This window comes from Accipiter gentilis, chromosome 3 (genome assembly GCF_929443795.1).
Source record: "Accipiter gentilis chromosome 3, bAccGen1.1, whole genome shotgun sequence".
NCBI classification, from domain to species: Eukaryota; Metazoa; Chordata; class Aves; order Accipitriformes; family Accipitridae; genus Astur; species Astur gentilis.
The window spans coordinates 12,519,616-12,539,763 of NC_064882.1; the positions used below are offsets into that span (position 1 = coordinate 12,519,616).

Here is a 20,148-nt window from a genome sequence, read left to right on the forward strand (position 1 = left end):
GAAATGCTGAGTGAGGCAAATGTTTTTGAAAGATCTTTGCTAATAAAGTAATTAATCACCGGAAGCAAGTAGGATGTAGGGCTCATTAGTCTCTCCTGAAGGGCTGCTGCAATCACAGGATGATAACACTTCAGGTAAAGTAGACATGCTTACTTTGAAAACTCTTCGAGAATGCCTTGTTTTCACTAATAAGCGTACTTTTGTTTTAAGAAGGCTGAATGATCATTGCGTAGCACTGTTCATGGGTTTTCCAAGTGTGGGGTTTCAAGTATGCGTTTTAAGCCCAAAGTATTTAAGCTATTGAGAGAATTGAGAACTTTTAAAAAAATCATCTTAGAGTCAAATGCAGGAGGGGAAATGTTAATCTTCACTTTAAACTGCTGTCCATGTATTTATATTAGCTGTAGATGTTTTAAATTGAGGGGGAGAACTGTTTTGTGCTTAAGGTCTTTTCCTGCCTTTTGTTGTTCTCCTTTCTTTTTCTCTCATTAATACTGGTACCTCTGGTCAGGGAACTGAAACACTAAATTAAATGCTCTGTTGTCTTCCCTGTGGAGATAACATGCCAGGAAAACAGATGGCTGATTTTTATTTTTTTTTTCATGGTAAGCTTATTTTATCATTTGCTTCAGCGAGTATCATCTCTGTAGTTCACTATTCTATGGCAGCTCAGATGCAAATTATACTTATCCATTAAAACACTAACAGTCTTTGAATCAAGAAGGTTCCCCTACCAACATACATCAATACATGTAGCAAATAAAATGAGATTAAAAATATGGGAAAAGATATTGGGAGAATATCTATACTCACATTACATGTAGAACTTCAGGGAGCTTTATGTACCTTGAGTTGTCCTTCAGTATACAAGTGACAAGACTTACAGTCACATGCAGTAGTTACATGTGGCTTTGAGGGGGGAATAAAAGGATGAAAACAGTCCTACAAGGAGAATGTACCTTCATGTATTAGAAATGTGTTTAAAATGCCTATTTTAAATCATTCATAAGACATTTTCTTTTTTCTGTGTGTGCATTCACAAACCTAGATGTCTGGTTGTTTCTTTCCAGCAACTGTTTTGAAAATGGAAAGCTGTTTTCATCTACGTCATTTTACTAGCATTTGATTATTTCGAAAACATAGTAGGATAGATCTCTATTATTTACCCCTGAACAGTCAATTAATCCAGAGCCCAGTACAAGCCAGGTACTTCGCTACCAAGCCCTAGTTGCAGCCTGCAAAAGCAGGAGTATTATCGTTGAACAAGAGGAAAAGAAAACCAGTGTATAACTGAATCAGTTGCATCCTGCAAATATAAACTAGGAATTATTTCAACATAACAGGATTTTTTTAATCTGCTTTATTTGCTGCTGCTTTTTTTAGGCCCTGGTAATTAGCTGGAGGCTGGAATGTAGACTACACAAACATTACACCTTTTATTACCAAGTCTTATTCAGCTGACTGTCATCTTCATGTTACTTCACTATTTAACTGTACTGTGCAGTCTTGACGTGGCATTATAAGATATTTTTTTTTCTCCTAGTCATCTGATTATTTTGAGTGAGCTTTGGTCAGTATTGTTGTCTGGAGGAGATACTGTATGATGTGCTGTTCACATCAGGCTCAAGAAATTTGTATTTGCAAATGAGATGCATGGGAACATGTCATGCTGGGCTGGAGGGGATTGAGTCCAGTCCCTCATGATGCCAGGCAGTTGGTCAATGTTATGTTCAGTAAGGTACCTAAGCCATCAGCTCCGCGTGTTGTTGTACGCTATGGCTGTAGGCGACTTCCTAATGCTATCTGATAAATATACATCCTGTAGTACAAGTCTTGGGCCTGTGTGTTGCAACAAGCTATGGGAAGAGGGCTGGAGGGATCAGATTTCACTGGACGTTTGAATAAAGATATTTTTTTTTCTGAACTGTTTTATATAAAGCCTTGAGGTATCATTGGAGAATGTTTCAAAATCATCATTCTCTTTCAAATACAAACTTTCCAGTATCTGTGCTCATGTGCATGGTTGATTCCTGAATGACAGATGCTTTGATCGGGCAGGTCACAGAGGCAACACTGCGATGATGTTTTAATGTTGTAAAAGACTGTCTCTGATTTGCTTTATTCTCAGATTCAAAAGGAAAAGAAACTGCAGCAATGAAAGCTGACCTACTGAGGGCTCGCAATGTGAAGAGGTATATTAATCAGCTGACGGTGGCAAAGAAGCAGTGCGAGAAGAGAATAAGGCTCCTGGGAGGACCTGCTTATGATCAGCAGGAAGATGGCATTTCTGATGAAGGTGATGGCCCTCAGAGTCAGAAGGTATAAATCGTACCTTGTCTGAAAGTCATTCTAAATGTGTTAGCACTGGATGATTTTAGCCTCACTGTCATTAATCTCTCCCTTATCCCAGGAGTCAAGTACAAATTAATCGCTGCATAGTTTATCTTGGGAAAAGATCCCTGAAGTACCTGAAAAGACATACGGATCACTTAGCTTGGAATATTGCTAAATGTGAAACTTCATAAAGGTTCAAGTGGCTCATAAGCATGTGTGATTTTTGAGACATACTGCATGTAGGGAGTTAGGACATGGTAGTGGCCTTTCTGCAAGTAGCAACTTGCTTTCACATAAAAGATAGCCAACATATGTGCAGTGTTTCTTTGGCCCTTGTTATATTTACCGTAGGAAATACCTGTGGGTTTTGCAAATACAAAGTTATTCAAAAGCAAACACTTGTGGAAGGCAATTGACAAAATTAAGGGCAGTCATTGCAGAAAAACTGGTAAAGCTGTTGACTGAATGCTGGTTTTCAACATCACTGTAGTCTGGAATTGAAAAAACTAACATTTTTATTAGCCAGCATCTACAAAAATATAATTATGGCTAGTTATCCTTGCTAAACCTTAAGTTTGGTGACTTTGTGTAATCTACTCTGTCCCCTTTGGGCAAAGCACAGTAACTGATGTATTCAAATTAGTAAGAAGAGTCTATCATTGTAGGTAGAAGGGAATTATCTCTTCATGCAGAGACTTTTAATTTTCATTATTTCCCTGGAATGATTATAACTTAGTGGCATGTAAGAAAAAAGTTGCATAATGCAGAAATGGTTCTTGCTATTTGTGTTTTGTCTTTCTTGAGTAAGGTCTGAAAGAGAGCAATTCCCTAGCCCCCACTCATCCTTAAAGCATGATTTCAGATGGTGTGTCATAGATTGTGCCAAGGCAGTCCTGATCTCTTTCCTGAAGTTGGGTGTAGTGAGGGGTGCCAAGGAGAAAAGGAAAGAGGGAAGCATGTGGCAGCACCGCATGAGTCACTGATGCGGCTTTCGGTGCCTGCTGAGATGTTACGGGCTTTCCAGCGTAGATACATGGCAACATAAGATTATTCAGGAACAGGGTCAAGTGGTGAAGCTGCACTGGATAGGTGCAGGCATTGGGCAGAAATATAATAAAATATAATATTATTGTAATTAAAGGACATCCTGTTGTTAATGTTGCATGTTTCATAACTTGATGGATTTTTGGTGGGAGCTGCTGACCGAGGGTTATATCTTGCAAATATACCCATGAGTAGCACCATATTGAGTTAATGGTACTATTAGCAGGAATAAAGACTCCTTGTAGGGGCGTTTGTTGTAGTGATGGTGGAAACAACAGGACCCAGGGCTACTCTGCTTCTAAACTTTTGATGTATTTCTATGAAGAAGCCCTAGAACCCCTCCACACCCATGCCAGCATGGAAAATGGGAAAACTGCTTCTCTCTTTTGTTGCCCGCAACTCTCTGTTGCCAGGCAGGAGGCTGAGGGAGGCTGGATGAGAGAGGCCATTCCGTTCTTTTCTGGGCACAGAAAAATGCCAAGGGCTTGGCTGAGGAGGAGGACTCTCTTCACTGTCGCTTCCTTCCATCCTCTTCCTGCACTGTGGTAGCTGCAGTCTGGATTCTTACTTCAAGGGAGCCAGTGCTATTTTGGATGCTGGCCCCTCCTATGTGGGCCGTATTGACTGAACACTTAAGGCTTTTTTTAAGGAAAAGGGAAAGGCGTTTGGAATTTAGCAGGTAAACTAATGTTGGTATGTCCCTGCTGGTGGTCCACAATTTCTCTGTAGACTCTGTGTTGTGGTTTAGGCCCAGCTGGCAGCAAAGCACCATGAGGCTGCTCGGTCACTCCCTTCCCACCCCCCCCAGCCCCTGTGGGATGGGGAGGAGAAAATATAACAAAAGGCTCATGGGTCAAGACAAGGACAGGGAGGGGTCACTCACCAGTTATGGTCACAGGCAAAACAGACTTGACTTGCGGAAAAAGACAAAATCAATTTAATTTGTTACCAATCAAATCAAAACAGGATAATGAGAAGTAAAACTGCCAGCAGTGCAGGGGGATGGGGAATGGGGGTTGTGGTCAGTTTATGACACGTTGTCTCTGCTGCTCCTTCCTCCTCAGAGGCAGGACTCATCCCACTCTTCCCCTGCTCCAGCGTGGGGTCCCTCCCACGGGAGACAGCCCTCCACGAACTGCTCCAGCGTGGGTCCCTTCCATGGGCTGCAGTCCTTCAGGCACAGACTGCTTCAGCGCAGGCTTTTCCATGGAGTCACAGCCATCTTTGGGGGGCATCCATGTGCTCTGGCGTGGGGTCCTCCACGGGCTGCAAATGGGCATCTGCTCCACTGCTCACCTCCACCGGCTGCAGGGGCATCCCCTCCTCTGGCACACCTCCCCCCCTTCCTTCCTCACTGACCTTGGTGTCTGCAGAGGGGTTCCTCTCATGTTCCAGTCTCTTTCCCCATCCCACTGGGCAGGGGGGGTGTGTGAGTGAGTGAGCGAGCAGCTGTGTGGTGCTTAGTTGCTGGCTGGGGTTAAACCACAACACCTGCAGAATAACTAGCCTGTGTAGAAGAAACGGGAAGTTTGCCTTCCTTTCTTCAACTTGCCTGAAATAGGTCAGAAAGGGGCATTTACTGATGGTGTTTTGAATTACTATTTCATGCAAGTGTAATACAGAAGTTTGAATACATTCTTAACTTTGGGGAATTTTTGGTACTAGTTGAACAAAGAACAAATTGACTAATGACCTAAACTTGTTTTTTGGCTTTACTTCTGCATCCTACAGAAAGCTTTCTCTTTCCTGCAGTAGTAGGGGGCTAAAAGCATTGCCAGTGAAAGTCTTTAATGTGTGTTCTGATTACGGGCTTAAATGTGGAGATGGATTATTTGGAGCTGTCAATGTTTTCCTCTTATAGATTTAAGAAACAAAAATTAGGTACTTTGAAATACTTTTTTTTTTTTCCTTTTCACAGAGAATCTAATTGTAAAACAGTGTCAGTTTTCTGTTTGATAAATACATAACAGTCATGGGACTGTATAGACTTTGCACATGTTTCACTCACCTCATTATCCTGAATCCAGGTTCTCTAGGGAAATCCTGAATGTGTGAATTGTAATCAGATGTTTATAAGCAAGCAAACAAACCAACACCAGCTACTCTCTGAATCTGAATTTTGTCATTAGCTCTGATAATGATTTGTACTCTGCCCTGGGTGTTAAATTTGCTTTCAGAGAAAATGCAGTTTGAATTAGTGTAATATATAAAGCATCTCTTCTAATCTGATTATGGTCAGTGCAGTTTTAGTCCTTTTTCTTAGAAACTGTACCTGCACAGTACTGCAGTAATTCATTGAGTTCTTGTTGTCTGTGTTTATTCAGCAAACTATTTGTTTGATCTGTTGTGTAGAACAAGCCGAACAAGCCTCATCACCACATCTGTGAGATTTGATGTGTGGAGTCACAGCATCTCCTTAGTGGAGCTGTATGGTAAACCACAGGTGGTAGGAGGAGCTCTGGGGATCTGATCCTTGAGTAGCTATGCAATAGCAAGGAAACCACCTGAGTGTATCTTGAGGCACAGGCAGTTCATGTTAATAATCCTACCGATGAGGACTAAGTTGAAACTCCTGCAGAAGACCTTGCTTCCACCACATCTGTGGATAGATGCTGATTTAGCTGGTGACTGATCAGATTTTTCACTGTGATTTCTGAGCTTCAGGATGTGACATCACGTTATGTCAGGATACCTCATGGTACAGAATTTGGGGAAATAAAGAAAGTGAGCTTCAGTTGTTGTTCTTCCGTTGCCTGAAGATGGGGTGTCTTATGACAGAATTATGTTTGTGAACATTGTGAGTCTCAAGGCAGGGATTTATCCATTGGTTTATGTGCAGTGGAATGCCAGGTACCTTATGAGTATATACTTCCTGATAGGTATTCTTGCATTTGGTTCAGCTACTGCTGTAAATGACAAAGATAGCTTTCTGATGACTTACCTCTTTTTAAAAAATAATAGAAGGAATGTACGCTTTAATTTTAGTCAGTGTACAGACAAAGCATAAGTTAAGGGGTTTTAAAATGCAGCTTGGAGAAGGACATATTTTTCTAGTTTGGTTTTTTTTCTACATTCCTTTTATTACTGTCTTCTAAAAAATCAGAACAAAATCCACATGAAAAACAACACCAAATGAAAACAAGTCCTGCATTCTGACTGTTTGCCATCATCCCAGCAGAAAACCTCCATTACTGACCTTAATTCTGTTCACCCCACCCATGATCTTGTCCTGGTTTCAGCTGGAATAGAGTTAATTGTCTTCCTAGTGGCTGGTATGGTGCTATGTTTTGAGTTCAGTATGAGAAGACTGTTGATAACGCACTGATGTTTTCAGTTGTTGCTCAGTAGTGTTTAGTCTAAAGTCAAGGATTTTTCAGCTTCTCATGCCCAGCCAGCGAGAAGGCTGGAGGGGCACAAGAAGTTGGGAGGGGACACAGCCAGGACAGCTGACCCAAAGTGGCCAAAGGGGTATTCCATACCATGAGATGTCATGCCCAGTATATAAACTGGGGGAAGTGGGGGCAGGGGATCGTCGCTCGGGGACTAACTGGGCATCGATCGGCAGGTGGTGAGCAATTGCACTGTGCATCATTTGTATATTCCAATCCTTTTATTATTACTGTTGTCATTTTATTAGTTTTATCATTATCATTAATAGTTTCTTCTTTTCTGTTCTATTAAACTGTTCTTATCTCAACCCACAAGTTTTGCTTCTTCTCCCGATTCTCTCCCCCATCCCACTGGGTGGGGGGGAAGTGAGTGAGCAGCTGAGTGGTGCTTAGTTGCTGGCTGGGGTTAAACCATGACAGATCTGCAGTGCTGTTACCAGCTTTATTGTGGTTATTCATTATAGGCCAGTGTGGTTGTAGCAAATGGGATCCTGGTGTGTTGTAAAGAAATACAGTACAGTGCATCTGTGCTGTGTCTGGTGCCTATACAGGCCCTTCCAAATTAAGTAGTTTTATGTTCCTCTCCAGAGAGAGATTGTGACTATCTTTAGGGACTTGCCAAGACCAGGTCTCTGCTTCGTAGGGCCAGGAGCAAGGCTATTCTGTGTGCATACTTTAGGGATGCTGGTTAAAGCACCCTGCTTGGAAAAAAAAAAAAAATCTAACCCCCTTCCTAGTCTTTGACAGAGGCTGTGGTCAGCTGCGGTATATTAGCTACTTTCCTGTTGGGAGTAAGGAACTGATATAGCAGCAGTAAAGCTGCTGGTTGTTTCTGAACCTGGAAGCTGCTATTGAGTTAAAAGGACTTGAAGGGTTGCTGTTGAGGCTGATAATTCTAAGATTACATCTGCTAACTGGATATTAGATTTGAGGGTGTACACATGCCCTAATTCGTGCATATGTGCCAACATAGCTTAGAGCTTTGTATTCTAATCCGTGGTGATGCTGAGTCATAAAATGATCTTTTGCTGAGGATTACAAATAACTGCAGAATCTTGTTCTTTAAATCGGACAAGGAAGGATCCTCCCTAGAATACTTCCTGGATTGCATGCATCTTATGATAATTTATCACCTCAAACCTAAAAAACCTTTTTTTGTCCATCATTATTGTCATTGAAGTCTTAATAATGCTTATAGTACCATGTTTGTAATGTATTTAATAACTCCAGGATAGTCAAGCCTTTAACAAACAAAAACCTAAAAAAAATTTGAAGTCTCACTTCTGCAAGAGAAGTTTAAATAGGCTTTTCTGTCCATTAATATATTTCGTTAACGTATTTTAGTTTACAAGCTAACTATTAGGAGGTTTGTGTAACAGCATTATTAGGCCCTATTATTTAATTACCATGGGGCACCTGTGCAATGGGCACTTTGTTAGGTGAGAGGGATAGTTGCGGATTTTTTGCTCCTGGCAAGACAGCAGCACTTACCCACTATTACTTTTGAGAGGGGTTGTTTGTTACTTACCTTCCTTGCTGGCAGTCTGTGTGGGGATACCTTGGATAATAGAGACATAGAGACCAAGGTGACCTCTCGCTCAAGAAGTGATGGCACATGCTCCACATTGTGATTTGTTACCTCTTTTACTGAGTTTGTGTGGCAAGGTTTTGGTAGCCAGGGGGCTACGGGGGCGGGGGGGTGCTTCTGTGAGAAGCTGCTTTAAGTTTCCCCCATGTCTGACAGAGCCAATGCCGGCCGGCTCCAAGATGGACCCACCGCTGGCCAAGGCCGAGCCTATTGGTGATGGTGGTAGTGCCTCTGGGATAACATACTTAAGGGGGAAAAAAGTTGCTGTGGAATAGAAACAGCAGCTGGAGAGAGGAGTGAGAATATGTAAGAGAAACAACCCTGTGGACACCAAGGTCAGTGAAGAAGGAGGGGGAGGAGATGCTCCAGGTGCCGGAGCAGAGATTCCCCTGCAGCTCGTGGTGAAGCCCCTGGTGAGGCAGGCTGTCCCCCTGCAGCCCAGGGAGGTCCACGGTGGAGCAGATCTCCACCTGCAGCCCGTGGAGGACCCCACACCGGAGCAGGTGGATGCCTGAAGGAGGCTGTGACCCTGTGGGAAGCCCGTGCTGGAGCAGGCTCCTGGCAGGACTGGTGGACCTATGGAGAGAGGAGCCCACACTGGAGCAGGTTTTCTGGCAGGTCTTGTGACCCTGCAGGGGACCCACGCTGGAGCAGTCTGTTCCTGAAGGACTGCATGCCGTGGAAGGGACCCACGCTGGAGCAGTTCATGAAGAACTGCCGCCCGTGGGAAGGACCCATGTTGGAGAAGTTTGTGGACAACTGTCTCCCGTGGGAGGGACCCCTTGCTGGAGCAGGGGAAGAGCGTGATGAGTCCTGCCCCTGAGGAGGATGAAGCGGCAGAGACAACATGTGATGAACCGACCACAACCCCTATTCCCCATCCCCCTGCACTGCTGGCAGGGAGGATGTAGAGAAAACCAGGAGTGAAGTTGAGCCCAGGAAGGAGGGAGGGGTGGGGGGAAGGTGTTTTAAGATTTGGTTTTACTTCTCATTACCCTACTCTGATTTGATTGGTAATAAGTTAATTTTCCCCAAGTCAAGTCTGTTTTGCCCATGACCATAACTGGTGAGTGATCTCTCCCTGTCCTTGTCTTGATCCATGAGCCTTTTGTTACGTTTTCTTTCCCCTGTCCAGCTAAGGGGTGGTTGATAGAGTGGCTTTGGTGGGCACCTGGTGTCTGCTATCATTTACAGAGCTGACAGTCCTGGAGATGGTCAAGATCTCTGCTCAAGAGGCTGGAAGACACTCTTCTGCTTGTATTTTAAATCATTGTCCTTGATAAAATGATTGAATAGAAATTATGAGGATGCTCAGCAATGAGGCTAAACCACCGACTGGCCTTTGAGTTGTCAACTCTGTGTTCTTCTCTGACAGTCTGATCACCATTTCTGTAATAAGCCTAGCTTCAGCCAGCCTGCCTCTCTATGTTGTTCAATGAGGATTATAGAGTGAATTCTGAAAGGCAGAAGTTTATGTTCATATACCTGAATAGCTCTGAAGCTAAGAGCAAGCCATGTCCAGAAGATGCTGGTATTGTAAAGGATGAAGAGAGGAATGGCACATGACTCTCACTGAGGAACTTTGAAGATGAAAATGAGCATTTCAGCTGAGACAAACACAATTTACTTAAACACTGCCCAAATTTTGGGGAGCTGTTTCAGACAAAACATAGGTGGCTACAGTTTTTAAAGAGCCTACTTTAGCTTGGTTAATTAGGAAGTGACTTGTGCTAGTAATTGTGTACATGCATGTGTATGTGGTTTCCTCCCATACAGCTTGAGCCCAGCAAACCGTTTTTCCTAAATGTAACTTGGTGGTAAAGTCTCACAGGTACTAGGTTTAGGAAACTATATGGTCTTACTAGAGAGAGAGATGCTGATACATGAGCTGAATTGTATTATTATTAGGTATCAGAAAACCCATATTAGAGAAATTATTAATTCCTCAGGCTCTGCTGGAATTCACATCTTGTTCCATACCAAATTATCTTTGCTATAAAATGCAAAGTCATAGGAAGCTAAGATTCATTAGCCCCGGTGCTCTAAGGACCTGCTTTTCTTTTCAAAGGAAAAATTGTGGGTTGGTTGGTGTCTGTGAGGTACAAAGCAAGAGATCAAGACCACTCTGATGTATTTGGATTCCTGGTGATATGAGTAATGGCACTAGATGACCTACATGAAAACTCATTCAGCTGCTAGACTGAAAAGTTGGAGAAGGGGTGTTTGGTTTTGATAGGGTGTTGAAAATTAGTCCTATTTTTCAAAGAAAGCCAAAGTGGTTCATTTTGTTGAACATGGGAAGATCTGTTCATTTTGTCAGGGAGGTGTTTTGTTTTCAGGTGTTTAAGGCCTGGGTTTAGAAGAATAGTGCAGGATGAGGAAGCAATAACGGCTTCTTAATCCAACAGCTTAATGGCTGCAGCATCTGCTTGGGTGTGGGACTGTCCCAGTTTCACCTGGGATAGAGTTAACTGTCTTCCTAGTAGCTGGTACAGTGCTGTGTTTTGAGTTCAGTATGCGAAGAATGTTGATAACACACTGATGTTTTCAGTTGTTGCTCAGTGGTGGTTAGACTAAAGTCAAGGATTTTTCAGCTTCTCCTGCCCAGCCAGGGCACAAGGAGTTGGCACAGGACACAACCAGGGCACCTGATCCAAACTGGCCAACGGTGTATTCCATACCATGGGACATCCCATCTAGTTTAGGAACTGGGAAGTGGGGGGGTGGCAGGGAATCACCGCTCGGGGACTGGCGGGGTGTCGGTCAGCGGGTGGTGAGCAATTGCCCTGCGCATCATTTGTACATTCCAATCCTTTTATTACTACTGTTGTCATTTTATTAGTGTTATCGTTATCATTATAGTTTCTTCTTTTCTGTTCTATTAAACCGTTCTTATCCCAACCCAGGAGTTTTACTTTTTTTCCGATTTCCTCCCCCATCCCACTGGATTTGGGGGGAGTGAGTGAGCGGCTGCGTGGTGCTTAGTTGCTGGCTGGGGTTAAACCACGACAGGGACATCTGTGTTTCGTTTCCTTTTCTGTTTGACATATACCTTCCACTCTTATCTTGGGAAGAGTCCTGAGCGCTGTATCACAGCCCATACTCTTTCCCGGCTGCATTTCTGATAGATGCTTTTCAGTAACGCTCAGTTAATGGGAACTGGCTACCACATGCCCTCACTGCCAGGGTAAAGAACTACACTCCATCTTTCTCTGACCCTGGGAATAATTGAGATACATCTCAAAGCTCTGTGGCCTGTGGTGTGGAAACTGCTGATGTTACTCTTTGAATCAAACGAAGAATACATCAGTTGGCTTTCAGTTTGGCTCCTCTGCCTGGTGGAAACATTGGAAGTTAAGTTTTTGGCAATAGTATTTAATGTATGACTTGAAATGCCATCTTAGTCCTTTGAAATGTAGTCTTACCTCCTGGACAGAAAACATGTGGAAACATTTTCTAGCTGGTAGGAGCATAGATGCATTTATCTTCTAAATACTTACAACTAATATTTTTTTTATTTTTTTAAATGAATCAAAACTATTACTGTAGAAGGTCGGTGCAGTTGAATCTAGTACACATGTTTGTGGGATGCATGGTGCTCTGTGGACACATCAAGTGAAAAGATTTTCCCCTTAAGGGTTGGAGAGAAGCTAGTTAGGTATTTTCCTGGGCTTTACTCTTAGTTTTCTTTTCTCCAGATTCTTCAGTTTGAAGAAATTTTGGCCAACCCTTCATACCGAGAGCACTTCCGAATCTACATGGAAAGGATGGACAAAATGGCTTTGATCGGTCTTTGGGAGTCTGTGGAGTATCTGAAGAATGCCAACAAGGTGGAAGAAATTGCAAGTCCATGCGGCTTGTACATTAATTGGGAATCTATGCTTGTTGTGATCTTGATGTTAGGAAATGTCTTTGCATTTATGTTTTTAAAATAGCAATAGTATAGGATGGATGCTAAGCAATTTAGGTTTTTTTACTACTTCATGTCAATGTTTGAGGATAATATGGCAATTAAAAATTGTGGGCTGTTGTTTTGCATAGCAACATGACCTGTAAAAAGGATGCTTGATATGCAAAAGTTGTAGAATTATCTCCCCTGCCACCAGAGAAAAAACTTGCAGTAATATATTGGCTTTAGTTGTATCGGCTCATGTGAAACTTAAAACTACATTACAGTTTGATAGTCTGTACATAAACTTGTTATTTTGCCAATTAGAGGTAGCCCACTCAATCCAAAACCATGAAAATTTGTGTGTATGTGTTTTTAAAATCCTTTTGAAAGCGAGATTTTGCTTCAAAAGACCCCTTCCTCTCCCTGTTCTGTTGCTATGTAAGCAGCTAAGTTTCTCCAGGAATGCTACACTACTGCTGGAGGGAAGAAGCGATGCTATATTGTAATCTGTGCTAAAATAAAGTAAGAATGAGAACCCTGAAACAGGGATAGGAAATACCACTTAAAGTTTCTAGAAGTATCCTGGATCAATGGTGCACAGCAAGAACATAAAGGCCAAATTTGCTGTTTGTGAGCAGTGGTGTGGGTTTTGGGGGGAAAGTGTTTTAAACATTCAGGATTCACGCTAGCATGAATTACGAATTTCATTATTAAGTATCAGGTAACTTTTTTATTCACTGTAATTTTATTATTCCCCTATGTAAAAAGATTCTAGTAATTTGGAAAACAGAAATAACATCCTGTAACCAAAGTGGCAAATTGTAGACCGTGAGTAGTGAGCCATTAATACAGTCTGTATAAATGCTAACAACCAACTCAGGCTAGAAAGTGTTGATAAAAAGGGTTTGTCAGGCAGTGTGAAGAGTTGTATAAGTCGGTTTTGATTTGCAAACTGCTCGTGATTGGAAAAGGTGCTATAAATCATTTAATGACCTTTCAGCTGTGATTTCTGTCCTTGCTTTCAGAACAATATGTATAGTGCCTTTATTCAAGACTTCCCATTTTTTTTAAAGAGATTCTAATGTACTGTGCTCCTGTTGCTCCATGGAACGTAAATGTCAGTGCTTTGATTACAAAAAAGGTAGCATCATGCAGCCATGTGGCTGTGATATTGTCACATGAGGCAGGCAAGCACGCTGTGCCATACTAAGGGAGTAGATAATATCTTTTTAATTTGGGTCAGTTTGGGGACACAATCATGGGCTGTGCTGCATCACTTCTTCTCTTTCCTGTTCATTACTGTGAAGTTCAATCCTGTGCGCTCTTCTGTGCTCAGTGGAAATACCTGGCCTTCTGTACTGGTAGATAACTCCTTTTCTTCTTCCTTTTCTTTTTTCTTTCTTTTTTTTTTACTTTCTTTTCCTGCTCAAAAATGAATCATAGTCATGTATAAAGTGAGTTGATCCTATCCAGCAGAAGGCAGGAGAGCTGATAGAGCTGAACTCTACAATCTGAACTTAAAATGGTGACCACAGTGTTGCTCTAGCACTTTCTCCTTTTAATACCGGCTTTTGGAGCATACTTTTAAAAACAGTGGGTGTGGAAGCTATGGTAATTTTAGACCACAGCTGTTTCTTCACTTAGCAAATACTGATATTTATCTTGTGAAATTGACTGCTTAGCATAGGTGCACAGGCAGAGTGCTTGGTGTCAGTAAGAGATTCACAGATGTGTTCTCATACATCTGGGTGTGAAATTAGCTTGATCATCCTTCAAATTATGCACCTGGATCCTGAGTCATCATGATATTTTTAAAATTTGTTCATTATTCTCTTCTCCCTCTCTCCCTCACCCTCCCTCTTGCCTAGGCTGAAATACCTCAACTGGTGAGTGAAATTTATCAGAATTTTTTTGTGGAGAGCAGAGATATACCTGTGGAAAAATCCCTTTATAAAGAAATACAGCAAAGTCTTGTGGGAAATAAAGGCATTGAAGTATTCTACAGAATTCAGGCAGATGTTTACGAAACTCTAAAGGACAGATACTACCCCTCGTTCATTGTCAGTGATTTATATGAGAGATCAGTCAAGAAGGAAGAAGAAAGAAGTTCTGCTCAGCTAACTCCAGAGGACAAAGATGAAGTGGTGAGTCACATGGGCAATTTCTTTCACTGTTATTTAAGGTGATCTGAAGACAGTCCTGAGTAAAGCATATAGTCGCATCTCCTGTCCTTGAGCTTTGGACTACCTTTCTTTTTTTTCCGATGTATTTATAAATATCATCACTCTTGTAGTTTCAGCAGATAAACCTGCTATGTTTACAAGCTCATTGAAACAAAATGGTACAAAATGACTGACTACATAAACTTTAAATTAGTTAAAGTAGGTATTTCAGATTTCCAAGCCTTTTGTGTTCCGTAGCTTTCATTATGCCCCTTAGAGAATGCAAAACATACCTCATGAGCTCAGCTGCTCTGCTTTTTGATGAAGGAAATAGCACTGAAATATCAGTCTAGACGTGGTCTGTCCCTGTCCCCCACCCATTTCCTAGGGACTAAATAGGTATTAAAAATTGCCCAAAAGAGGAGAAAAAGTAATGAAAAAATATAATCTTAATGCCTTTTTATTATTTATTGAATAAATTAATAGGCTATGTTGGAAGATAAAACTGACTAAAATAGCTCTAGAACTGGAAAATACTAAAACAGAGCATTCAGAATGTTATAAGCAGTAACCTAACAGCAGCTCTCTTGGGGCAGGTTTTTTTAGTGGGTTCTCTAAATCGGTCATGTCGGGGGAACTTGTGTTACATTTATCTAAGAACGTTTTGACAAGAGCATCTCAGACTAGGAAGCATCTTTCAGTCAGGCTGCTGCTTCAGATCAGCATGGATATCTTCATTTTACATGCGAACGTGCTCAGAACACAATGACGTGTAATAGTTTGTCTAAAACTGGATCTAAATGGACAAATAAGAAGCAGAATTCAGAGATGCTGATATACGTTCTGCCGTGTAGAAACAATTTTTCCAGAACCGAAGACTTTTGTATTTACTGCTTAAATCTGACTTTCATTTCTGTAGGTGAGCTATTATAGTCTCTGTAGTCTGCATATCAGCAAATCTGCAGAGATGAGCTGTTATAAGTTAATTACTTCCAATATGAACTTTTAGAGCCTGCTGAATTTTTCATTGTTTGTTTCTCCCTGTATTCTTTTCCTTGATAAAAGATTCAGGACGCGTTTTCTACTTTGCTTGCTGCTAACTCAGCTATTTGTTGAGGGTGGTAGGTACTTCAAAGACTTTCTGTCCTTGTGTTTGCAGTCATTGGGACTTTGAGAAGAGGCTGTTACTGGTTTTGTCCAGAACTTTCTAAGTATTAAACATTGTGCTTTTTAATCTCTTCATGTATTTTATTCAGAGTCGAACAGAGATAACCGTTTCTCTAAGAAAACTGACACAACATTTTAGGGCTAGCTGTCCTCTGTCAGATAACATTTACTCTAGCTGCTGAAAAATTAGATTTTTTACTTCAGCATCATCTGTCCTTCCTCTGAGTCCTTGGGATATGTATGTGCCAGATTTGAAGGCTGTGTCTGCTGTGAAACCTTGAAGACTCATATATTGCCAAGTTTGCTAATATGGTTAAAGTTTTTTGCATTTTTAACAACTAATTAAGTATGAAGTTGCATATACAGCTAGAGCATCTCTCTGATAGATCAATCCTTATGGCTCTGTGCCATGCTTCAGGGTCTTTGAGGTGAAAATAAATTATAAATTCTTCTTTCTGAAGCTTCCAGTGATCTTTCAAATGTCGGTGAAAATGCACTACTGGCTAATAGGTTTGGGTTTTTTTCCTCCCAATGTATGGGAAGCCACAGCTGAGAAATCTGGTGTTTCTGGAGGGATCCATATAGTTAGCAAACACTAATTGTTTTTGGTTTAGTTTGGGGTTTGGAGGTCTACATCCTCACTTCCTGGGGCACTGTGGGAGTTACCTATGTTAATTTTCTGTAAATTTCACTGTTACAGCTGGATAGGTAAAAAGCCATCTAGTATCCTCATGGAGGGGAGGACAAAAGGGTGAGCTCTGATTAAACATCAGTAAATCAAATCAGAAGGTAGGAATTGGGGTGAGGCCAGACTCTGCTGATTCTGCTGCACATGGAACAAGCTCTTTCTTCTTCCTTCCAATCTGTCATCGCTTTTCGCTCCTTGGACAAACCTCCTTTAAGAAGTCATGAGTAGATGTAAAAATACAGAAGGAAGCAGTGCCTACATTCAGCACTTTGAGGAAGGAGGGTCTGGTGGTTTCACTGGTGCTGCTTGTGTCAGATTGCTAAAATAAGCCCAAAGTCTCTGTTCTGTAGCTCTCACAGAAATGAAAGTCATCATTATCAGTTTAGCAATCGGGAAAAACAGCACAATCCTTTATGATCTCAGCTTTGAGCGTGTTGGTTGTTGATCTGATAATTTGAATACAGGTAACTTGTTATTTTGTAAATCTAGCATTTTTGTGATAAACCTAGTGATTCAGGAGTGGTTTTTGCTGTAAGCGTCTGAAGCGTTAATGAGAGAGAAATCACGTGGCCTACCTCTGGGAGCAGAGCCTTACTGATTTGTAATTAATTGCAATCCTTTCATTACTAGAACCAAACTTCGTGTGAAAAGTCTTCTAATTCTTCAGTGTTGAAAACAGCATTTTTTTTATTCTTTTTGACCTCTGTGCTTCCCAACAAGTACGAGGTTTTTTTATTTTATGGTTCTGTTCAATAGAGTTTGGAATAACACCCAGCATTGTTAACTATTATTATTTGTATTACTGTAGTGCCAGGAGACAACAACAAGCTTCCATGAGCTGAGCTCTGTACACATGCTTGGAGGCAGTCTCCGACCTGAGGAGTTGACAGTTTATGCAGAATAGACAGAGGAAAGGATGGGATATAGAGCTAATGTTATTTACTCAGCCACATAGCAGACAAATGTGGAACTGGAAAAGGGCATGGATTTCTTAGCCTGGAACTCCTGACTTCTGCATGATGTTACCCTCCCTTATGCGGATCACACTAAGGAGATTAATTATCGTTGCTACTGTATCTCTTCTCAGAGTTTTTTTACTAAGATACAAAGTACTGCAGAATTTACAGTAAGACTGTCTCATCTAAAACTCAGAATTTAGTAGAGTATGAGACTTCCTTCTGTTAGCTTTTTGTTAATTATATAAAGATATAGCTTACTTAGTGGGAATATAATTAAATAGCACAGAACTCTCATTCATGAGATTAGATTTATAGCTTCCCACAGATAAATTTAGATACACTCAGTCATAAGCAGACCTCAAAGATCTTTGAACGTGGCAATGGTAACATCACAGTGCTGCATTTGCTGGATCTCAAGGTCTTCATGCCTATTTGGAGAAGCACAGTAAGAATAGGGAGGCTGAGGCAAATGCCAAAAGGTGTTAAAGAGGATGTCACTGAAAGGTGTGAAGTTTTCTATTTTTTTGCATGCCTGTAGTACACAAGGTGGAAAAAGCTATTCGTTTGTCTGAATGAATATAAGAAAATGATTTATGAGTTGAGAGTAATGCATATGTGCTTTTAACACATTTTTATTAATGCTTCTAAAAACAGCGGTAAAATCTGTTTATGAAGAGAAAGTACTTGGTTTAGATTGTTTTGCAGGCTGATAAATTTGTTTTCTGAGGGTTTGTGGGAGGCAGGACTGTTTGTCAGAACTGTGGTTTCTTTTGGTTTTGTTCCTGTCCCCCCCCCACCCCATCTCGTTACCTTTCAGCTCAGAGCTAAGTATTTGCTTTTCCATCTGGCTCTGAAAATTGATCGTGACTACTAAGCTGTTGTTGCTTTTAAAATAAACTTTGATTCTTCCTCTCATTTATACTAAAGCCTTAGCTTGAAGGTCATTTTACAGAGTTGGCAAGAGTTGCCAAAGAGCTGTAGTGTAAATTGTAATGGGGCTTTGTCTGTTGTTGGGGGGTTTTTTTGGTTGTGTTTTTCTTTTTTTTTTTTTTTTTTTTTTTAACAGACTTATGTTTCACGTTGGATCTGATGGTTGGAATATCTGTTAGAATCTGTTATACGTACATTTTCGTCTATATCAAGAAATGTTCTTAGATGTAAAATGCTTATGGAGCAAATAATAACTGTCTCCTTTTTCATATTAATGATGCACTTCCATCCTCTATTCCAAGGGCCAAGGTTGTGAAGAAGCTACGGAAGAATGCAGCACAAGAATTAATGAACAGGCCAGTTATGCTGTAAATAAACTTCGCCAGCTAAATGACAAGCTTGAGTATAAGAAACAGGCTCTGAATTCCATATGTAATTCACCAAAACCCGACAAAAAGGTAAGTACCTTTAGTGTCTTCAGGTGTTTTTGGGGGGGTTTTTTGGTTTTTAAATTATGTGTGTGTTTGTGTAATATCCAATTGTCTGAGGCTTTTTTTGGACAGGTCAGATTGCTATTTCAATCAGCCTGTTACAGAAAGTGAAATCAGAGCGTAGTTTTAATTGTTTATTTTTTCCATTTTTTTTAAAGCTATTGTAACTTAAATTGCAAATATGATTTATATTGCTTTGTTTGTTATAGAATAATAACCTCTCTCCTAGTGGTCTTGCAGCTTTGTTGGTGGCAAATAGTATTTCTCCCTTACATCTCTGCCCACCTGTATCTGTGTAGTTCTTTATGGCAGCTTGTTTTGTGTCCCTGTCACATCTGCAGCACTGCAGCGGAGGGGTGTGCGAGTTAGCTTCTGCTCCCTCTGCTGGCTTTGAAATAGCACAGCACAATTTCATAATCTCTACGGTTGTGAGTGCCTTGCTCAGATAAAGGGGAAAAACCCACCAAACCTATAAAAGTGAATTACTTCCTTTATGAGGAGCTAGGAGAAATCTTCAGGGCACTCATCAGACTAAAAATTCCGAGGGATATGAAACTTTGGCGCTCCGGTCTTGGATTAAGAAAAAAAATATAAAAATATATGCCTTTTTCCTCTTTACAAAGTGCAACGGTTAAGAAATCTAAGAACATATTCAGGCAGAAGCAAGTGATTTGCATTTGGCTTAGGCCGACTCATTTGCATTGCTACTGAGGATGGTATTACAGGACTGTTGTTAAGATGCAGCTGGGCCAAGCTTTTCAGGTGTAACGAGATTTGTTGCAAATGGTAGGCAGTGGGTGAACAAGTAGTCAACGTGTCCCCCTAAAACGGCCTTCTGCTAGGGATGGCAAAAATGTACCTGGGCATTAGTCGTTGCTCAGGACCTGGCTTCTTCGCACATTTGTTCTTTCACTCGGGGTGAGTGCGGAGATGCTGGTCTGAATAGAAGTTGACGCTCCGCTCGTTCCGTGCTGCCCCAGCTCTGGGAGTAGCTACCTCTCGGAGAAAGATGTGGGCGGTAGTCTTTGGGGCCACCCCTCGGTCCCTCCCACATTCCCTTCTGCCAGAGGTTGCTGCAGACAACTGGAAATGTGTCCGCAGCTGTTCTGGGCTGTCCCGCTCACAGCTGCTGGGCTGTGTGTGTGACCCTAGCTGGCAGAAGATAACCTCTTACTTGTCACCCAGTCACTGCTGCTCGGAGTGGAGAGAGCACAGGTGTGTCCTTTTAATGTTTGTTGTTTGTTTTTTTTTAATAATGCCTGTATTACTGCAGTAGCATTTACCTGTGGAGCTTTTAAATGGATAGTTAGGGTTGACAGTGTGAGACCTCCTTGTCACAGGGACTTTATTCTTTTCTCCTCTGGATGTGGCAGGTAAAAATTTGGTTCTTGGTCATATAAAATAAAAAAACGTTTTTAAAAATTCCGCAGTTTTGTGCCATATGAAGGGGAGTGTTGTGCCATTTTGTCCTAAATTTTTTAACCTCATGCTGTTCCTGGGTTGT

General features: G+C 41.3%; 1 protein-coding gene across 1 annotated transcript in view; it reads left to right on the top strand.

Annotated features, from left to right (window-relative positions):
• SNX25 (sorting nexin 25) overlaps positions 1 to 20,148 on the top strand; it is a 92,243-nt gene that overhangs the window by 49,494 nt on the left and 22,601 nt on the right. Inside the window, exons 7-10 of the mRNA XM_049796742.1 lie at positions 2,129 to 2,319; positions 12,054 to 12,185; positions 14,116 to 14,391; positions 18,456 to 18,611. Coding sequence (XP_049652699.1) covers positions 2,129 to 2,319; positions 12,054 to 12,185; positions 14,116 to 14,391; positions 18,456 to 18,611 — 755 coding nt within the window. The remainder of the gene's footprint in view (positions 1 to 2,128; positions 2,320 to 12,053; positions 12,186 to 14,115; positions 14,392 to 18,455; positions 18,612 to 20,148) is intronic.